A 19,669-nucleotide genomic window follows, 5' to 3' on the forward strand; every position below is an offset into this window, starting at 1 on the left:
AATCTTATGGCGGACAGACTTTTTGACAGAGACATTTTAAATAAAATAAAATAATTAAATAGCCTAATTAAATGTAATTATTAAAAATATGCACAGTAACATTTCATTCCTCTCTATATATACATTCCTGTGTAATTTGTTTATATTATATATAATACTTTTTACTCAAACAATATAACACTGAATTAAACCATGCTTTAAAGAGTATACTTTACTTAGAAACATCAAACAAAAGATATTGCAAAGGAAACTTCAACTAAGTAGAAATTACTCAACCTTTCACTGGCCAAGTGAAAATGACTTGTGTTCTTTGTTAATTTTACTTATAGCTCACTGAAGTGCCTTGGAATGCGCAGCTTATAATGTGTTGACGTAATTTCCACTGAAACAGGAAGAGGGTTAAGAACATATTGAATGGCTCCTCCCCCTTTTCAAATAGCCAATAGCGTTTAGTTTACCTCACAGACTGCAATTCGTACTTGACAGCACCATGGAAGCGAATCCGAGCACAGATGACACGTTGGATTCAATAGAGGTGTGAATAAAATCTAGCCATTTCATTCTTAACCAACGTACAGCTGGAAAATGGAATAAAACTTGAGCGTTTGAGCAACCAAACTCATCCAAACACACCAAATATCCAACCCATATTGCTCCGCGACGTGTCAACGATGGTCGCTTTGGCCAGGTGGTATTTAAAGCATAGGGGGCGGGAAGCTTTAGATTCTAGATAGCATTTGATTGGACAGAAGATGTGATGTGAAGCTGAAGTCCGCGGTGATGTCATAAAAATACATAATCCATTTTAGCGGAAGTGAGAAACTGTAAGTTTTGAATGCTTATATCTCCTAAATGTGAATTTTGTCATTGTTTTGGAACACACCAGCTTATTTAAAGCTAAAAAAGTTGATTGATTGAAGTTGATGATTTCAGGAGGCCTTTAACTTAGTCAAGTAGAGTTTACTTAATTCCATATGTCAATTTTACTTATTGTTTTTTTCAGTGTACTCGAAAATATATCTGAAAGATGTTTTTGCAGTGTTTCGTCAGCAGAACAATCCAAAAACACATGAAATAACAGTTCAACCCACTGAAGAGAAGTATGTCCATCCCTCACAGCCTCGAGTTCATCCCTGTTAAAAATCAAAGATGGCGCTGCTGTGAATAAGGCCTATAGCAACTTTTGTTTCATGCTTACTTTAATCAAGCTTTTGAACTTGAATAAGAACCTGTAAAATGTATTCAGTGCACTTTTTAAACCATTAAATCACATATATAAAATCCAAATGCAAGCAAGCAACCAACCAATAAGCCCAGTATGGCAAGGCCCACAGCTGTAATGGCAGGTCAGTCGCTCCCCGCGAGAATTGAAGTAAGTCTTTACTCTGAGCAGTAAATCGGCCTGTCCAAAACACACCATGAAAAGAGGCAACAATAACTTCAAATATGTTTTTCTTCTCCCAAAGACAAACATCATAATTAAAGACGATGGCAGTAAAATGACAGGCACCACTGACTTATGTAGTTTCATAATGTTACTGTTGGAGGAAAGGAGGAGGAATGTGAATTTCAAGTGCTTTATTAGAGCCTCTCTCTCTTGTCTGCAGTGTAAAGATGGAGTGAACTCCCTCAGCTTGAAACACATTAGCTACCGCATCTGTGGGGAACAAGGGCCTTTTAATAGACCCTCTGGTTGTAAAGCAACTCATGTGGAACGAGTTTTTAATGTTTGATATGTATGTAATATAATATTAGTTCACTTACGATGCACCAGGAGTGACTCTTTCTGTGTGAATCTGCATGAAATCGGTGTCGGGGCTCAGGCAGTAAATCACTCTGGTGCTGTTGGTCAAGGAATTACTCACATAAGAGTGTAAAGTGATTTTCTTTTTCCTGTGCATATCATTTTTTCAAATTCTATTTATTTTAGAGGTGTCTGAAACACATGCCATATACTATATATTACTTGTAAATCTATGAATAATCTGTGAGAATAACACACAACAAAAATATGACGCTGATAAATTGGTGTGAGATGATAGATAGATAGATAGATGTTAAATTATTAGATAGATAGATAGATAGATAGATAGATAGATAGATAAAACAAATAATGTCCCCAGTAAAAATGGTTCTGTTTTGTTTTTTATATATTTGATCAGTTTTATTATCTTTGCTGTTTTTATTATAATTATTAAACAAAACAAGTACTTAAAATTATGTCTCGTGAAAATTATTCTGTTTTTCCCCCTTTACAAATGATGTTTCATTGTATATGTGTGTGTGTGTATATATATATATATATATAAAAAAAAAATCCCAGTTTTTTCAATGTGGTCTCAGACTTTTGGAACCATTGTATATCAAAGGGAACAAAACCCATTCTGTCCCAATGTAGTAAATGAGCCTCAGACAGAATTCTGGCTTCTCCTTCTCCTTCTTTTTTTTTTTTTAGCATTCCAAGGATAACAGCCCTATCAGCTCTTCCTGGCAGCCTTTAAATCCCCTGGCATATTGCTTAGATGCCATCTGAAAACATAATTGACTTCAATATTTGTAAAATAAGATTCCGTGAATGCTTGATTCTTCTGAGCACTTGCAGGAACGCCTCTATTCCTCTGCCAGTCTCTCGTTACATCTTCATTTTGGCCACCTCATAAAATCAGCCTCATAAATATTTTTCATGCGTTATATAAACCAACTCCACTCCACTCAAGTGGCCGAGCTGTGATTTTTTTAGAAAAACACAGGGAAACATTTGTGGAGAGGAGCTGTTATTGGAAGCATTTGGCTGTTCTGCAAAGAGAAATCACAATTAGGTGAGGGTTTCACCTTCAACTATCCCCAAGAATAACACAAACCGCGCCGACTGACAAATCGCTGGTGCCTATGCAGCAAGATTATAGTGGATTTCCCTAATCTGAATCCAGAAATACAGCTAAAACAGAAAATCAAAGCTTCTATCTGTCTCTTTAGAATTTGATCAGACAGTATTCATAACAAAAGAATATACAATTTTATAAAAGCCATCTTGGAAAACAGTCTTGACCAGTCGAGCCACGAACACTGTGCTAAGTGAGCTGGGTTGGTTTAAGTCACAGTTCAGCTCACGTAGCGTGGCGTTCATGGCTCGACTGCTCGAGACTGTTTTCCAAGATGGCTCCTGCCTGTATGCGCATAATGTACTGTCTTTATACAGTATCTTCTTATTAAACTATCTGTACACTTACACAGTTCTCAATGCTTCGATTTGCATGTAGGGACCCTCATTATGCTACCGTGTTAGTGTGAGGCTATTTTGAGCCTTGTTAGTGGCATTCTGTATTCTATGCCCCATATACTAGCATTATAAACTAATCTGTTTTTAGAGATAAAACTCTTTACATTCGATTATCATGAAAACACATCCCAGAGAACGGTCGACTGTATGTTACATTTACAATTAACCATATGTTGATTACCCCTAGGTTCATTTTGCGCCAGAATTGTTCTTTAAACAATATGACTCCGGACATGAAAATGATAACTGCGTCGGGCTGAATCTAGCAAAAAACACTTGCGTGTATGATAGGGCCCATAGTCTGGAAGCGAGTCCCTAAAATGACCTGAACATATTGATTTTAAATGTACTTTGAAATCCCACATATTGTTCTAACAGTTGCTTTCCACAGAGATGAGAGGAAACGGAGAGCTTTATATGACATTACATCAGTTATGATGTTTTAAACAAAAGTGCCATACATGACGTGTTGTCTGAGAATCTGTTGCCGGGAGAAATGCTGAATTGCAGACCACCAAATGACAAAAGAGGCCACACAAATACTACATTCCCAATCCCAATTTAAAAAATAGACTTTTATAACGTTATCCTTCTGTGCGTGTATGTAAAATGTTAATATAATGATCTCTGGACACGCATCAGTTGCCCATATGTTCAGAAAACCGCCATTCCAAAACACTTAATATGGAGGCATTTGATCGTAGGACCAAACAGTCAATAAATACAAACTCCATGGCAGAATATTGCAAAGCCACCATTTCAATCACTCGCAAAAAGGGGAAATGTGTGTAACAGTTCACAAATCAGTTTTTATTAATTTAAACACAATCAAATAATAAATGTCAAAAACATCTGTACACATCTTTTTTTGTAGACACAACAAACTGTGTTTCACAATGAGGCCCACATATTGTAAATTATTTCCAGTTTGCATTATGATTGCATCATTTATTTTAAAAAAATGCTGTGTTAAATCTAGAAAACATCTACTGTTACCATGATCTAGCAGCAAAATGTGATTCCCCAGTAAGGGGGGGTGGCGGGCGACGCAATAAGAGGGGTGAAATTGTAAATGTGGTGAGAAAAACTAGGCCAGAGAAGACGACCTCACCTGCAGGAGTCGAACATCATCATGTGCCGGGAGGGAAAATTAGAAACAGATCGAGTTAGCTGGGGAAATTCACAGTCGATAGCACATGTATGTTCTAAACTCCATTGTGAGTGTGTGTGTGTAGGTGTGAGTGAGTAGTGGCTTTCTTTCTTAAAGTCTAAGAGCTAGAGTTTCCAGTCCACAGTTACCTTAGAACTACCAATATGCATTATGAAAATCCAACTACAGTGGACTCAATCAAAATAAAAAGACTACTTCATACAAAAATTACACTTGCTGTACAAGACTTTCTGCTTTAGCGCCAGTACAAAAGATAATAAAACCTATTTAAGCTTAAATGCCCAGTTCAATGTCCAGCTCGGGCAGGAGATAGTACTGGGAGATACAGACATTTACACTCAGTTTGAAGCTTGACATTCAGAAGATTATTATTCTTATTATGCTGTTTATGTTCTTCCTTGGGAGTTTGAGCTACCGTTGGGACTTAATTCACTCTATCCGGTATGAAATTCTGACAGAAAGAGTCACATTTCATTGTGGAGAAAGTCTCTACAAGTTCTCACCACCAGAAGCGTACAAAGGAGGAAACAAAACATCACTGAAGAAAAATACGAAATTATTGACACTTGACATCCATGCTTTTGGTCATGACAAAACAATTATCACAAAAAAAAATCCTTATCTACATTTATTTATTGAATAAAACCTCGAACACGTCAACACTTTCAGGCTTTGCACGAGCTACTGCGGGCAGCGCCTTTACGAACTTCCATGAAGCGCTTTCCACAGCATGTACCTTAATCAATATAGGAAAGAATAGTCCAGTGATTACAAATTTACACACACAAAAAAGTCTGTACACGATTGTCTCTGCAATGTAAATAGTGTTTTGTTAAATTTTTTCCTTAAATTACTTAGAAAATCCTTTTTTTTCTTCCATAAACTTCTTGGTGTAGTGGAATCAAAGTACTTTGCAACACGAAAAAGGCACAAGTCTCTTAAACAAAGCGCCTTTTTTGGGGCCGGTGCCGCTCCACAAAGTCTCTTGAAGATTATAAATAAGAAGAGCAGGACATCCAGGGCGATGGGGCTGGAGAAACGAGAAAAACGAGGGGGCCGTGCCCAACTGTCTTTGTACCATCGATTGAGAAAGACGGAGACATAGAGACAAAACATTACACCAAGTCGCAGTGGGATCGGAGTCCTGCTGAGTTCCAAAGGCATCGGTAGCTCAGTTTTTGTCACAGGTGTGAACCTTTGCCGAGTCCCCCGCGTAGACAGGGCTGTAAAACATTTTGATGGCTTTGGAAAAAAAAGCCAATTCACAGTAACCAGGGCCAGCAGCTGCAGCGCCATAAATTCACTCTCCTCCACTTCGAAAAAGGTTTAGGGTTAAGACGAATTGCGGCCATGTGTCAACACGCTGAGAGAGTCGCTCTCTCTACGTTGTGTGTGTGAACGATTTTGTTTTTGGTCTGGTGCTGTTGGAACGCAGACGCTCGGGTGACGAAGCAGGCTGACGGTGCTGGGTTTGGGTCTTCAGGGCCCTCGCACGCCCTGGGACAGAGCCGTCACAGTGCTACAAGTACTCCAGGTCCAGAGCGTGGTGAAGGGCCATGAGGTCAGAGTGGCTAGAGATCCTCCAGAAAGGCATGTTGTGCTGGAAAAGACACAGAGAGCAAGAGTGTTTGAGGGTGAAAGAGAAAATAAAGAAACACAAAACCTGCAATGAACACTTCACTTAGAAAAACAATCAAGTGCCGACTGAAAAGCCTTGATGGCCCGTAACATCACGAGACTTGAGAAGAGGAAGGACTTGCAAACTACAAGCACTGAAGCGGCACCATACCATTGAGGTCACTCAGTAAATATCACTTTAAATAATAGGCTAGTAATAATAAAAAGATCACATTTTGACAGTTAGCTTAATGGCATATAAGAAAATAAAGCAAAATCTATTATAAAACATGTAAAGTTCTTAGTAATGTTTTTGTATTCATGTTGGTTTTATATGGTGTTACAAAAACATTTAGACCTTTTAATTTAACGTAAAAAAAGTGGTGTAACCATCAAGTGAAAAATATATATATATATTTCAGTTTGAATACATGTGTATAGATTATTTTTTATATATATGCACAAATATCACACATTTTTAATTCATGAATATCATAAATATTTTGAGGAGTCGCACCACATGACATTTTACAACCTGAGCGAATCTTGCCTTGTCATAATAATATGAAATAATCTGATATTTTAAGACACTTGGACCTTGACACATAACCATGAAGGTATATAGGGATCCTGTAGGATCATTTCCTGTTTAATGGGTTTTTTTTTCGTGCACGTTTCTGCACGATGATTTGGCAGCTAAATGTTTAATAGGCAGTGAAATAATATTTTTTACACATTTTAAAAGTTGTTGAAAAAAATCGAATTCAAAATGTCTTCAAAAATATTAAATATTTACAAATGTACAAAATAAGGAATCCCCATAAACCCCATAATACTCAGGAAAAAGATTCTCCAGGTGGGAAATAAAAACGATTAAATGCACTATATATACACAGCACCTCTGCACAAACTTATCCGGACACAACGCTGCAAATGAGGCATTGTTCCTGGGAGAGGCCACAGGGAAATATGATTCTGCCAGAATGAAAGAAGCTTGTCAGCTCAGAGACGTCCACACACAAACCATTACTGAGTCTTATCAAAGGTATAGCCTCTCTCAGGCATATGTTCCGCTTAGAGAAGCTTGCACTGACCCTTAAAAGACTCTTTTCTTTTGTTTTGTAAATTGTCTTTGCTTTTAACTTTAAAAGCCAGAGATGGTATCTCCCTTTGCCTTGGTCGGTTATTAACTAGAGGGGAATTGTTTCTGGGATACGATGAAAAAAACAAAAAAAACGAAAGTATACAAAGGTTTGTCTTTGCTTTGGTGGTTTAATACAATGTCACCCTTGACACTAGTGTTGTATCTGACAAAACTGCAGGCTTCTTAAGTGCCAAGGACTTATTAAAATCCCCGGTGTAACATCTAAACACTTTGTTTCAGAGGAAATGGGGACTGACATGTAAAACCTAAACTTGGTGTTGACTTCCTACGTTCACATTCCTTCTATGATTAATTGACAACATGGAACTAATCACTTGGCACAATATAATAAAGAATCACATCAACACTCATTCATCTGTTTGCAACCTGTCTGAACAACAATCTGCTTTGATAATTACATGATGAATAATTTCAGGTTTTGTGGTCTATAGTTCTGGGTTTACATGCAAACTTGGCAGACGTTCTGAATACACAGGCAGCAGGTAACATAAATCTTCTGGTTTGAACAACATGAGTCGTGGAAAACAACACTAAGGTGTTTGGCTGCCCCTCTGACGGTTCTAATGTTCTTCTGAATATCCTCAACTTATCTAACAATGATTTAAGCCTCTCAAACGCATGTTATATTTATGAAACGGGCTCTCTAACATGCCTGAGAGGACTTGTCTAGCATTACAATTGGTGAAACGGCACAGTCACATGAAGGGACGTGTAATTATGTCATCTTGCCTCCCTTTACATTTGAGCTGTCAAAAGAATTGAGCTTATTACAATGTGAGATTTATTCTCTCGCTGGTCCAGTGACATTTTTCAGAGAATGGATTGAAGGTTTGAAGGAAAAGCGGTGTAGAGTTCTGGGTGTCTTCGTACCTTTTTCGACCCTTGCTCCTCCTCCACACCGTCCCCCACCACCACATAAACAACTTTCCTCCCGAACCTCTGGATTACTCTCTCGAAGCAGCTCTCTTTTCCTGTGGAGAGGAGAAACAGGTTTAGTTGCAAGGAAGCCACATCCAAGACCAAGCCCCGGTGAGGGGCTCTTTAAATACGCAATAAGTTACACAAAATTACGCAGTGTAAACACTTTGCCTTGGGTTGGAGATACGATAAGATCGATGCTAAGATAAAAGTAGTCTGAAAAGCATTAAGTGTGTCTTATCCCTCCCAGAACGTGGGACAAATGGCTAAAACTAGCCAAATCAACCTCACATGCAAATGCCGCAGCGAGGGAGGTGCAAGAGCTTTGCGCAAACGAAAGTACGAAAGTAAAGGTTGGTGTTTATTTTGCATTCGAAAAAGTGCAGAGGCCGAAAAGAAGAAAAAAAATGTCAAAGTGGAATGACATAAATTTGCCCGAAGTGGTTTCATATGTAGACCTGAAAAGGAGAGGCCCAGTTCAGGCTGAGCTCCAAGAAAATAATCCCAGCCTGATTAGACCTCTTCCTGAACATCAACCCTCTCGTGTGTCCGCCACTTCTGCAGCCTAACCCAATCACACGCCATGTGTCTCGCGCTGTTTACACATAATATCGTAGTAATTACGGCCACACTCCAATAGAATCCATTCACACACAGGTAGTTAATACTGAGCTGAGCTCACACTTACCTATTTTCGTGGCGCTATAAATGTTCTCAATTGGAAATACTACTCCCAGTCCGTACAGAAGGACCTTGGCGAGGGCAGGTATGAGCTGTGTTGTGGTCACTAAGATGTTCACACAGTTTGATCTGTAATTGAAAGGCAAATTATGTCAAGTTAAAGCACACAAGGGAGGACAAGTCTAACAGGCGTGCCATTTGTCATCCTAAACGCCCCGTGATAAATGGACCTTTAATTGTTGCAAATAATCGGTGCCCTAAAATTATACTTTTTTTTCAAAATAATACAGAGAATAAGTGTTCTTTGAGGTATTGGGGTATAAAGAGCACCGTTATTCATGCCTTTCCCTGATTTATGTGTATCAGTGATGGGCTCTATATAATTCGCTCGTGCTAAGGCCTACCTTGAGTGGATTAATGTTAGTGCTTTCAGTGCCAGTGTTAACCAGGAGTCAGTCAGGGCTTCAATTTCTGCTCGCAATTGCAACCAGGCTTCCCTTTTGGCCGGGCCAAGCAGACCTGAAATGAACAGAAACATTGTTTGAGTTGGACCGTCCTGCGAATACTTTGAGAAATTTACCCAGACCAAGTGGTTTCTGCATAAGGGATTATTTGAGAAACTTATGAGTGCTTTTGTTGACGCACCACCCCTCTTCCCCAGCAATTTTAGAAAAGCAGTTTATTGGGGGATTACCTCCGACGTTATTTTTATAGGTGGTGTAAATTTCTTTTACTCGTCTGTAGCGGAAGGCAAGCTTTCTCATCCAGTCCACACCTCCTCGCACGCCGGTGGCCAGGCACAGGTTGGCACTAGTGGCAGCAGCGTGGAATCCGTCTGTGCTAAAATTATATGTGCTGAACGGAGAGGAGAGAAAGAGAGAGTGCCTTTGAGCTCAACTTCAGTCAGAGTGAACTGTGAAATGGCTAGTATGATGCCAACTCTACCTTAGATCCTGCCCGTTGTCGTCCGACGACACATCGTCGATGTGGACTTGATCGCACTCCTAGAAACAAGCAAAACAAAGGATGGTGAGCCGACTGGAATTAAAATATACCAATTTGATTAATTGGTTTCATGTGCAAAATTGGGTTCGATTTGGCAGCTTGAATCCATGAAGTGAATGTCAACAACTGTTGAATTCCCAATTGAAAGCTCTCTCCTAAAAGCTCAAATCAACCCTCAACCACTTCCAGCCCCTAACCCCCCACCTGCTAAATCTTAATAAAAATAAACACCATCATCAGGGGACCAGGGATCCAACCCATTTGGCCACTACCACTAGGGGGATCTCTTGATATACACATCTGCTGGTACGGAAAGTCAATTGGGACGGGATCGGTAGACTCCGGGAAGGTAGAGGTGGCCTCTCTGTGTTAGGTCTGCTAGTCCAGAGACTGGTGCCTGAACAAAGAGATAGCTGTGGGATAATGAGTGCGTCTGTGCCCCCTTCAGGGTCTCCACTTCTTGGAGAGGCTGAATGATTCTACAGCTCAAAGCTGATTCAGCCAGTGTACACAGTAACACAAACCAGACTTTCTGGTAAATGTAACGTACTAGAAAAATTGAACCTGATGCTAACCGCCAATGAAATTATGACCTCTGATTGCTGCTGAGCCACACACCAACACAGCCTGAGGCCAGCTTTTTGGAGAAAGCAGACTGAAAATCTGTTATTAGTTTTCCATTTATAGTCGTCCTCTCCCACCTCCCCTCGCAAGAGCCTTAGATATTAGTGAGCAGGACCTGAGTATTCAAATCAAACAAAAATCACATGGAAAGACAGAGTTGGTGGCTTGGGCGATCCAAAAATCATATGCAGAAAAATAAATAAAATAAAAATAAATACATTTAAAATGATAAATGAATAAATATACATATACATACATATATAAATTAGCTGACCAACATTCAAATTTCAAGTTTAATCTAACAATTTACTTGGTAGTAGAATTTTAGAAAAGGGTATTTCCTTTTAGCCTTTCCTTAGAATTTCCTTTCCAGAACATTAAGCCTTTTAATTAAGTTTCAACTGGCTGCTAAGACACAAAAATACAAAAAGGACTTCCTTGTTTTAACTCAATCTGAACCTGGCCAAATGCTGACGTTATTGCATTCCTGTCTAATGCTACAGCAGGGTAGGGGTAAGCGCTTTAGACCGTAAACCTTTTTTATTTTACTGGTTCCCCTCTGAACAAATTTTTCATCTCTCTGGATTTGTGGGGAGAGGGAGGGGAGAGCGACGTGAAGAGAAACTCAAACCAGCTGTTCTTTAACAGAATTAAAATCTTGACCCCCAACCCCTGCTCTAATGCAGCCATTCTCTCGCCAAGCCTCTCCCAGCAAGCCTCGAGATCCAAAGAGGAAAAGACTTTGACCTGGTGCCCTGCTCCTCCTCTCCAGGGCTCCACAGGCTCAGATAAGGGGGAGGGGGGCTGGAGGCGGGAGGGTTTGTGAGGGGGGAGTCGGGGTGACCTCACATGGAGAACTCGGAGTGTTGCGGGGCCAAAAGATGGACTGCCAATTGCAGCCGCGGCTCAGGAACACCTCCAGCTATTTGTGTAATCTGTTTCTAGATAGTCAGCAGTGGATCTGTAATACTTCTGAAGTACCAATTTGTTTTTCAAAGAGGACCTTTGGACAGGCCAAAATCATTACAGAAAGCTGGAGTATTAACTGTTATGATGACAAATGCGGCATTTCAGATAAATAAAACATGGAGAATTTGAAATATTTCCAACCAAGATTGATTAAAACATCCAAAACATAAAAAATTAAAAAGACATTCCAGCAGTTTTGCCATTGTTCAATTGTGTGCAGCTGTCTAGGTCTCTTGACACGTTACCATCTCCCTTTGACGGAATCACCGCATGTTTACATTGCCTTTTAATTCTCTGGTTATTACGACACACAATTAACAGTCTTGTTGTGGGCTTCCAGACCTCCGGGATGAAAGTGAGGGCAGAGAAAGAATGCACAACCTCTAGCAATTACTGCACACAGCTGGAGCCCACATAAACCACTTGACTGCCACTCTGGTAGCTGCACCCGGACCCTAATGGAGCCGCCCGGTCCTAATGTCTTACAGTAACTCATGAGACTCATTAGGGCAGCTTCTTAAGCGCTCGTAAACACCGTTAAGCCTAATGACCGAGGATGGGCCAGCTTTAAGTGGTTAAATACAGCATGTGGTTGATCTTCAAGGGTGGCTGTCTGAAGTTATCTTCAAGAACATGTTATGTTGAAAGGAAGAGATACCGTAAATATTGCTTGATGTATAGCACAATTGAGCTGGTGGTAGGAATTCAATTGAGATAATGGGGTCAATGATGTATAACAGAGTTCATGATAGCATGTACTGCAAAACACACTTTTCCTATTCTATGCTTTTGAAATTGTATACCATTTTCAAGGAAGGTTTAGATTTAATGAACTGAAAATGTCATGTGGTGTAACCATTAAGTAAAAAGTGATAAATATACATAAACTGTACATATTTAAATTTAGTTGTATAGCTAAAATAAATAATAATAAAAAAAAAAATAAATAAATTAATAAACAGTGAAGGAATTAAAATAACAAAAAAATAATAATATTAAAAGATTATGCAACATTCTCATTCCTTTAATGATTTTTCTGCATTGTAACATTTATAGAATTTGGACATTATACCTAAAAAAAAAACCTAAACATGCAATTAAAAATGCAAATAAAAAGTTTGATGCATTTTGAATGAATATAGAAGAAACAAATTGTCATGTTGACCCTCAGACGGCAATGAAAGTTGAGTTTCTTTTCTTCATTGTGGATCTCCTTGTTCTTACGAACCTAAAATCACTCCTAACTAACACCAGATGTTCCTACTGTAGGCTGTGTAAAGATCCTCCTCTGCAATCCATACATAATTACATCTTACACAAACACTTTGTCTCTGTTTAATTCATCAATTTTTTGATCCCTTCTCATTCGTTACACTACAGTATATGAAGGCCCTGGTAGACGAAACAAATGTGTAAATGTGTGGGAAAAACTGTGGGAAACTGCAAGAGAAGCCTAACAAACTACAAAATAAACACCTTGAAATCAGCTCTTCTCTATTTCCATTCACTCGCTCTCATTTTCTTTTCAGTTCCTCCTCTGACTATCCAGGCCTAGAAAAACCTTTTCATTTATGCGAACTATCAGAGCCTCCTTTGTTCGGCTGGCATCTGTCATTAAGCAATCAGGCTGGACTGGCTGATTCTTCCTGTTGGCCAGAGGAAGGGCTTTGCTGCCGACTGCACAGAAGCAAATGCTGCAGAACGTCAAAAAAGAAAATGATTATTTAAAACTACAAACCTCACTTTCTCTCTCGTCCCGAGCTGGAAACATCCGTATTGCATTACTCTCCCTGGCTACCTCCGTTTCTCTTTTTTTTCCCCCTCTCTCTCAGCTCAGGCTTTCATCCCTGGCCGTGCCTTTGGGCCAGACCCTAAACTTTGCTGAATCTCATTCTGGAGAAGGAACCAGCTCCCCACACAGGTGAGCGGCCCAGGTAACAAAGGCACAGTGTGAGTGATTACAGCCATCATCACAACATTCCTCCAAGCCTACAAGCTAAGTCCATGTGAAAAAGCCCAATCCATGGTTCGCAGGTTCTCAATGCTGCCACTCCATTGGCAGGGTCTGTCATCCCCCGTCTGTGAGGGGGGTTCATGACCCCAGTGTTTGCCCCCCCCTCCCCCCTCCCCCCCTTCACTTTCCCACCACAGTTGGCCCACGCAAAGGGTGAGAGAGGTAAAGGGGAAAGAGGGAGGGTGCAGCTTACCTGTGGGTCGGACACAGGATATGGAGAACAAAGAGAGTTCTTCAGACCCACTTCATTCCAATCCACAGTTTGTGCTTGAACAGTCATGGAATTCAAACAGCCGAGTAAAACAAAGCTCTCTGGAAGCGCGACTTTCCTAAAAACCGAGGCTTTTCGCACTCTCTCATATGAAGATAGAAAAGAGAAGGCGCCAGATTCATGAAAATCTTCTTAAGAAGATTCATTCTGAGAAGTTCATAAAAACATCTCTAAGTACAATTATTAAAGTTCTCCAAAAGAACGTCTTATTATTTTTCTTGAGAAGAAAATGATAGGCTTTGGTATTATTTGATTGTACGGCAGTTCTTGCCGAAGAAAACACACCAAAGGAAGTATTTTTATGCTGCCTGTAGATTACCGTAATAATTATAAAAAGCATGCACACTATTTTTGAGTTCAGCACTCAGAATCCCACTTTTTAGGGTTAGGTTAGGGTGCCATGTATTCATCTTTCTTTTTAAAGAGTATGTCTCAAGATTGAGCAGAGATGTTGAATTAATTTGCGCTCCGTTATTTTAAGATGACTTTTAAGAATTCTTTTCAGCAATTCAAATTCTTCTCAGGTTGTGTCTTTAGAACAATCTTAAGAAAAAGAAGAGATAACAACAGTCTTAAGAAATGGTTTTGGGAATTTAAATTATTAACTTAAGATATATATATATATATATATATATATAAAATTAGCAGTTAAGAAGAATTTCATTAATAAGTACTGTATGTTTTGTGTGTAGTAAAGTAAACTCGAGTAAAGTAAGTATTATGGAGAGAAGATAATGGAAATATGGTTTCTATATACGTTTCTATACGTGAGGATTATATCAAATGATAAATTATTTTAATATTTCACATCTTAATTGAGGGACTAAATTTAAAACACAACCTTGCTTTAATTCAACAAAAACTCTTTATACATAAGGGTGAGCAATCAGCTTCTAAACCATCTTTTGTCACCACATTGTTTGTAACACTACATTTTCCACAGACGCATAACCTTTATTGCTTTTAGGCCCCATTACTGTGGGCTCGTGGGTAAGAGAGGGGCCGATGCTGAGAGAAGATAGACAGGCCGACTTTAAAAGCACTCCTTTCTCTCTTTAGTCATTCCAAAACACATCAGGGCTCCTGCCTGGGGACCTCTGGAGCTCTGACAGCCAAAAGACACTACCTGCGTCTAGACGTAAAAACACATTAAATCCACCGAGTCAATCGTGTTCCCGAACACACAACACGTGCAGGGAAAGTTATGATAATGGCTTATTTCACTTTCAAAAGAGTCACTCCTCTATTTTGGTTTGCTCCAAAGAGCTCGAGGAATTGTGATGGAGCATTTGCTTGTGGTATTGGCCAGAAATACAGTATATTAAATAACAAAGCTATCTACCGAGAGGACAACTGGAAATTAAGATAGTTGAATTACACTGGAAAGATGTTAAAGCGGTGTTGTTAAATAAAAAAAAATTGTAAAAAATAAAATATAAATTCACACCTCTACTTGATTCCAGCTGTAAACTGATAAGCGAAGCCCCTCCATCCCGGAGGTGCTAAACCCGTCCCGTTTGCAATGTCACCGGGTTGGCCTCAGGTATGCATCGGCCGAGGTACGGCCGGGGATAATTGAAACCGTTCCCACCTCAGCAGAGCCAGGGAGGAGATCTCTGTCCCGCAGACGGCTCTGTGTTGTTTTCTCTCCCGGCGAGCCGTGGCCCTTCCCTGCTGAGAGGGAGCACGGCCGGGCCTCCAGAGACGCACATTCCCACACACCAACCCGCACTCCACCTCTCACCCAACACACAAGAATGCTTTCATCCCCTGAACATCCTCACACTCAGGTACTGCACGCAGCATATCTCACAAGCTGGGTAATTGCATACAAGAGTTATGGTATAACCAGTTGTGGTATAACCAAAGAGAACAATGCCAACAAGTCTCTGTGTGCGTCCGGTACACATATTAAGTGTGTGATTTGTCCAGTAAAAATACTACTGTATTTCTTGTGCCTTGTTCTGCCATAAAAATAACTTAACAAATTTAATTTCAAATTTCAAACTTTCAACAAATTAAAGGATTATTCATTTGGTACTTTTTTTAGTTTAAAAATCATTTGTGAATATTACGTTATTGAAAAGTGAATTCATTTAATTTGAAGTCATTTATGTATATCGGTATGATTTTTTTTTAAAGAAAGGAAATTAATACTGCTATTTAGCAAGTATTTATAATGTTACAAAATATTTAACTTTCAAATAAATGCTATTCTTTTGAACTCTATTCATCAAAGAATCCTTGAAAAAAGTATCATGGTTTCCACAAAAATATTAAGCAGCAAAACTGCTATCAACGCTGATGATAAGAATAATTAATGAGCACCAAATCAGCATATTAGATTATGGTTTCTGAAGGATCATGTGACATTGAAGACTGGAGTAATGATGCTGAAAATTCAGTGTTGCCATGACAGGCATAAATTACATTTTAAAATAGATTTTTTTCTGTATTTTAAATAAAATAAAAGCAGCCTTGGTGAGCATAAGATACTTATTTTAATTTTTTTAAATATTTTACTGACCCAAAACTTTTTAATGGTAGTTTACTTGATGTTACATGTCAATAAATTTGACAATATATAGTACAGAGTGGGTTTTTATAATTATCTTTATATTTATAAATGTAAAAAAAAAATGGGCATGGAGATTTTTAAGAAAAATATATTTTTAAATATACAATAAATTTTTCAGCAACACATGTTTTGATCAATCATTCAATAAAGTTATTCGTAAAAATGGCACAGGACATTCTGCACACTCTATTTTAGTATAAAACTTGTGGTTCCTGAAATTTTCCTCAGTCATGAAGAAATTTGAATCAATATACTGCAATCAATACAAGGATCATATTGCTGACAACCATGAAATATATTCTGTCATTGTACAATATTAATAATTAAGTGAGCAAAAAAAAAAAAAAAAAAAAAAAAAACAAGACTCCCCCCCCCCCCCCAAAGACCTCTCTTTATGTGTCTTCTCGATCACAGTAGTGTGTGTGTGTGTGTGTGTGTGTGTGTGTGTGTGTGTGTGTGTGTGTGTGTAATTTATAACACTTAAGACCAATACGACATGCCTCATCCTTTTCATTACTTCCCTCTATATCAACATTCATCTGTAATTATTTGAATATATCAAACTCCCATCAAACACAGGTGCAAGAAAGCGGGCGGAACGACAAATAAATAACACAACCCATCGACTGCACCGAAGAGTGTAACACAACACAATGCAACATGACTCCACACATCACCAACACAGGCCGACGCTTTAATCAGACAGGATGTGACCACGAGAAAATGTATCCATGTGGATTTATACACTAAATACGAATAATTACAAGTCAAAGTCTTGTTTTATTCCCCAAAATGAGCATTGTAAGTGCTTGGCACAAAGCAAAAGCTGAGTCTGATAGTGTATTTCTGGATTGTGCCGGCTGTCCTTTGCACATTTGTCTAAGTTACACAGTTGACAATCACCAATCACCATTAGGCATTTGTATGTGCAAAGCCAGAGGGAAATCCCTTTATGGCTTTGACTAAATTAGACCGAGCATGTGCATTTCTTCAAGGTCTAAAATACATATCTGCTGTGGTATTATTTACAGTTTGAAATTCTCCCACCAATTCAGTGCTGAATTATAATTTTTTTTGTTCTGTCCATCTGAACACCCCGTTTAGTTCAAAGAAAACATTCTGTTACGGTCTAAAGTACAGAAAGTGAAGTATTCAGCTATTGCATGCAATTGTCGTTTTAAGAGAAAGGTCCTTAGCTTTAAAGTGTCAAAACGAAATGTAATAATTCCGTTGCTGAGATATAGCAGAAAGGAAAAACTGCACATTGCACAATCCAATCATTTTACAAGATGCCTTGACAGCCGAATCATACGCGAGCGGTTTAAACACATGAAACGAAATCAAAATACAGGACAGATGTTGTGAAAAAGCCACATTTAAGCTTTGTCACAAAACGGTCATTTTTTTTTTTTTCAAATGACGGGGGGGCATATCCATTATACAAAGTGCAGCGGGCACAATTCAGAGTAGCCAAACATACGGAAATATTTAACAGCCAATTGCTGCCAATTAACTTTGATCAAGATGAGTGCGATTGGAATCTCCCCGTCACTCGAATGTCTCGGGCAGCACAAACATTTTCTTTCTCCCTGGTTCTCGTGGCAGGAAAAGCAGAGCGAGGCCGTTGACTAATGAGACTTGGCAGGCTCGCAACAGTTCTCCTCACACTTAAGTATCAAACAAAACATTTCCTCCTCCGCGAGGTCAGCCACGAGCAGGACACGGAGGAAAATCAATGGGTCAGAGGAGTCGGGTTCTGGGACGAGGGAAAGCGGCTCGCCAGCGGTGTCTGGGATCGGGCTCGGTTAGATCTGGTCTGCAAAGTCTGCTACTTAAAGGCATAGTTCGGACTTCGTTTATCGTTTATTCAGCCTCATGTCGTTTCAAACCTGTATGACTTTTAATCTTTAGTGGAATTCAAAAGGATAAAGTTTGAAGAATGTTCAAGCTGCTCTTTTTCATGCAATTACAATCAATGGCAACTGAAGCTTTCAAGCTTCAAAAAGAAAGTAATGTATCATAAAAGTGGTGCATATGGCTCAATTGCTATATTCCAAGTCATACGATTGCTTTGTGTGGGAAACTTTTTCTATTTTTTAGTATTCATTGATAATCTTCCACTGCAACCGGATCCATGAATCATTGAGTTAAGTAAAAAAAAACAAAAAAAACTAAGTATATATATATATATATATATATATATATATATATATATATATATATATATATATATATATATATATATATATATATATATATAGGTCTGTAGTTTTTATTGTGGAAGGTAAAACATATAAGTCAATTAAAAACTGAAACATACTCTAACAAAAGTCGCTGCCTTAAATGTTTAAGTACAATTTTACTTGGATGTTTAAGTCATTTCAACTTAAATTACATTAAACTGACTTAAAAATTTGTTGAATCTTATATAGTTGAAAGTTGAAAATTGATTAACTTATTTTGATGAGTTAAATGTAAAAACATATGCTATCAACTTATTGATCATATATTTTAACATGATTTTGGCCACGACCTGAAGGAGATGCTTTGAGAATGAAATGAAAAGGCCTTTTAATCTATCAATCAGATGACAGAAGGCATGTAGCAGATTGTGTACAACAGGTTTTGAGCATGTTGATCATTTACCATTTGTGAATGAATCATTCATAACAGTTTAATCTGAACTGAATCAACAGATTCATTTAATAGATAAATAACAACTTGAGGTTGTTCTCTTCTAACACAAAGCCATGGTACAACTTCAGAAGACTTGGAGTAAGAAAGTAAGTCAGGTGAATAAATGATAACTGAATTTTTATTTTTGGATGAACTGGCTTTTAAGGGTTTGTTGAATTATTAGCATATTTTTAGACCTGAAGCTATTTGAACAAGCCATATAGATGATCTCTTTAAATCACTGAATGATGTGCTAGATCGAGCAACACCAGATCTGGTCAAACTGAATTACACTGCTATGAACACATGGAGCGCTGCCAATCACGAGTAGAAGTGACCCCAACAGTTTTGTTTTCACCCCTCACCAGGCGGGGCAGACAGACACCTAGATACCCTCTCAGTAACTGCCCCCGGGGGCAGATTTTACACTGATCCTACATGAATCAGGCAGAGCGGGCAGAGCAGCCGTTTTCAGACCGTGACTGAGAGTCAGAGACACCGAGCACACAGCATGACACGCAGACAGTCAGAGCACGTACAGAAATATTAGAAGCTGACAAATTGGCCTGGGCGGCAGGGAAGGGAGGGGGGCGGTGGTGGGCTCAGGCCGGGGAGACTGACAGCGCATGTAAAATTCATAGTGTCCCATGGGCTCCGAGGTAATACTTCACCACTGAGGGACGTTAGCGAGAAATAGGCA

The 19,669-nt window shown here is 38.9% G+C and overlaps 1 protein-coding gene across 16 annotated transcripts in view; it reads right to left on the bottom strand.

Moving 5' to 3' along the window:
• Positions 1–4,069: 4,069 nt before the first annotated feature.
• eya1 (EYA transcriptional coactivator and phosphatase 1) overlaps positions 4,070–19,669 on the bottom strand; it is a 110,007-nt gene continuing 94,407 nt past the window's right edge. For all 16 annotated transcript variants that reach the window (XM_079601628.1, XM_079601631.1, XM_079601627.1 and 13 more), the window contains 6 exons: positions 9,778–9,836; positions 9,527–9,687; positions 9,237–9,351; positions 8,840–8,961; positions 8,104–8,204; positions 4,070–6,051 (listed from right to left, as the gene is read on the bottom strand). In XM_079601628.1, coding sequence (XP_079457754.1) covers positions 5,971–6,051; positions 8,104–8,204; positions 8,840–8,961; positions 9,237–9,351; positions 9,527–9,687; positions 9,778–9,836 — 639 coding nt within the window. In that variant the 3' untranslated portion in view covers positions 4,070–5,970. The remainder of the gene's footprint in view (positions 6,052–8,103; positions 8,205–8,839; positions 8,962–9,236; positions 9,352–9,526; positions 9,688–9,777; positions 9,837–19,669) is intronic.

This window comes from Phoxinus phoxinus (genome assembly GCF_949152265.1).
Source record: "Phoxinus phoxinus genome assembly, chromosome: 24".
Classification (NCBI taxonomy): domain Eukaryota; kingdom Metazoa; phylum Chordata; class Actinopteri; order Cypriniformes; family Leuciscidae; genus Phoxinus; species Phoxinus phoxinus.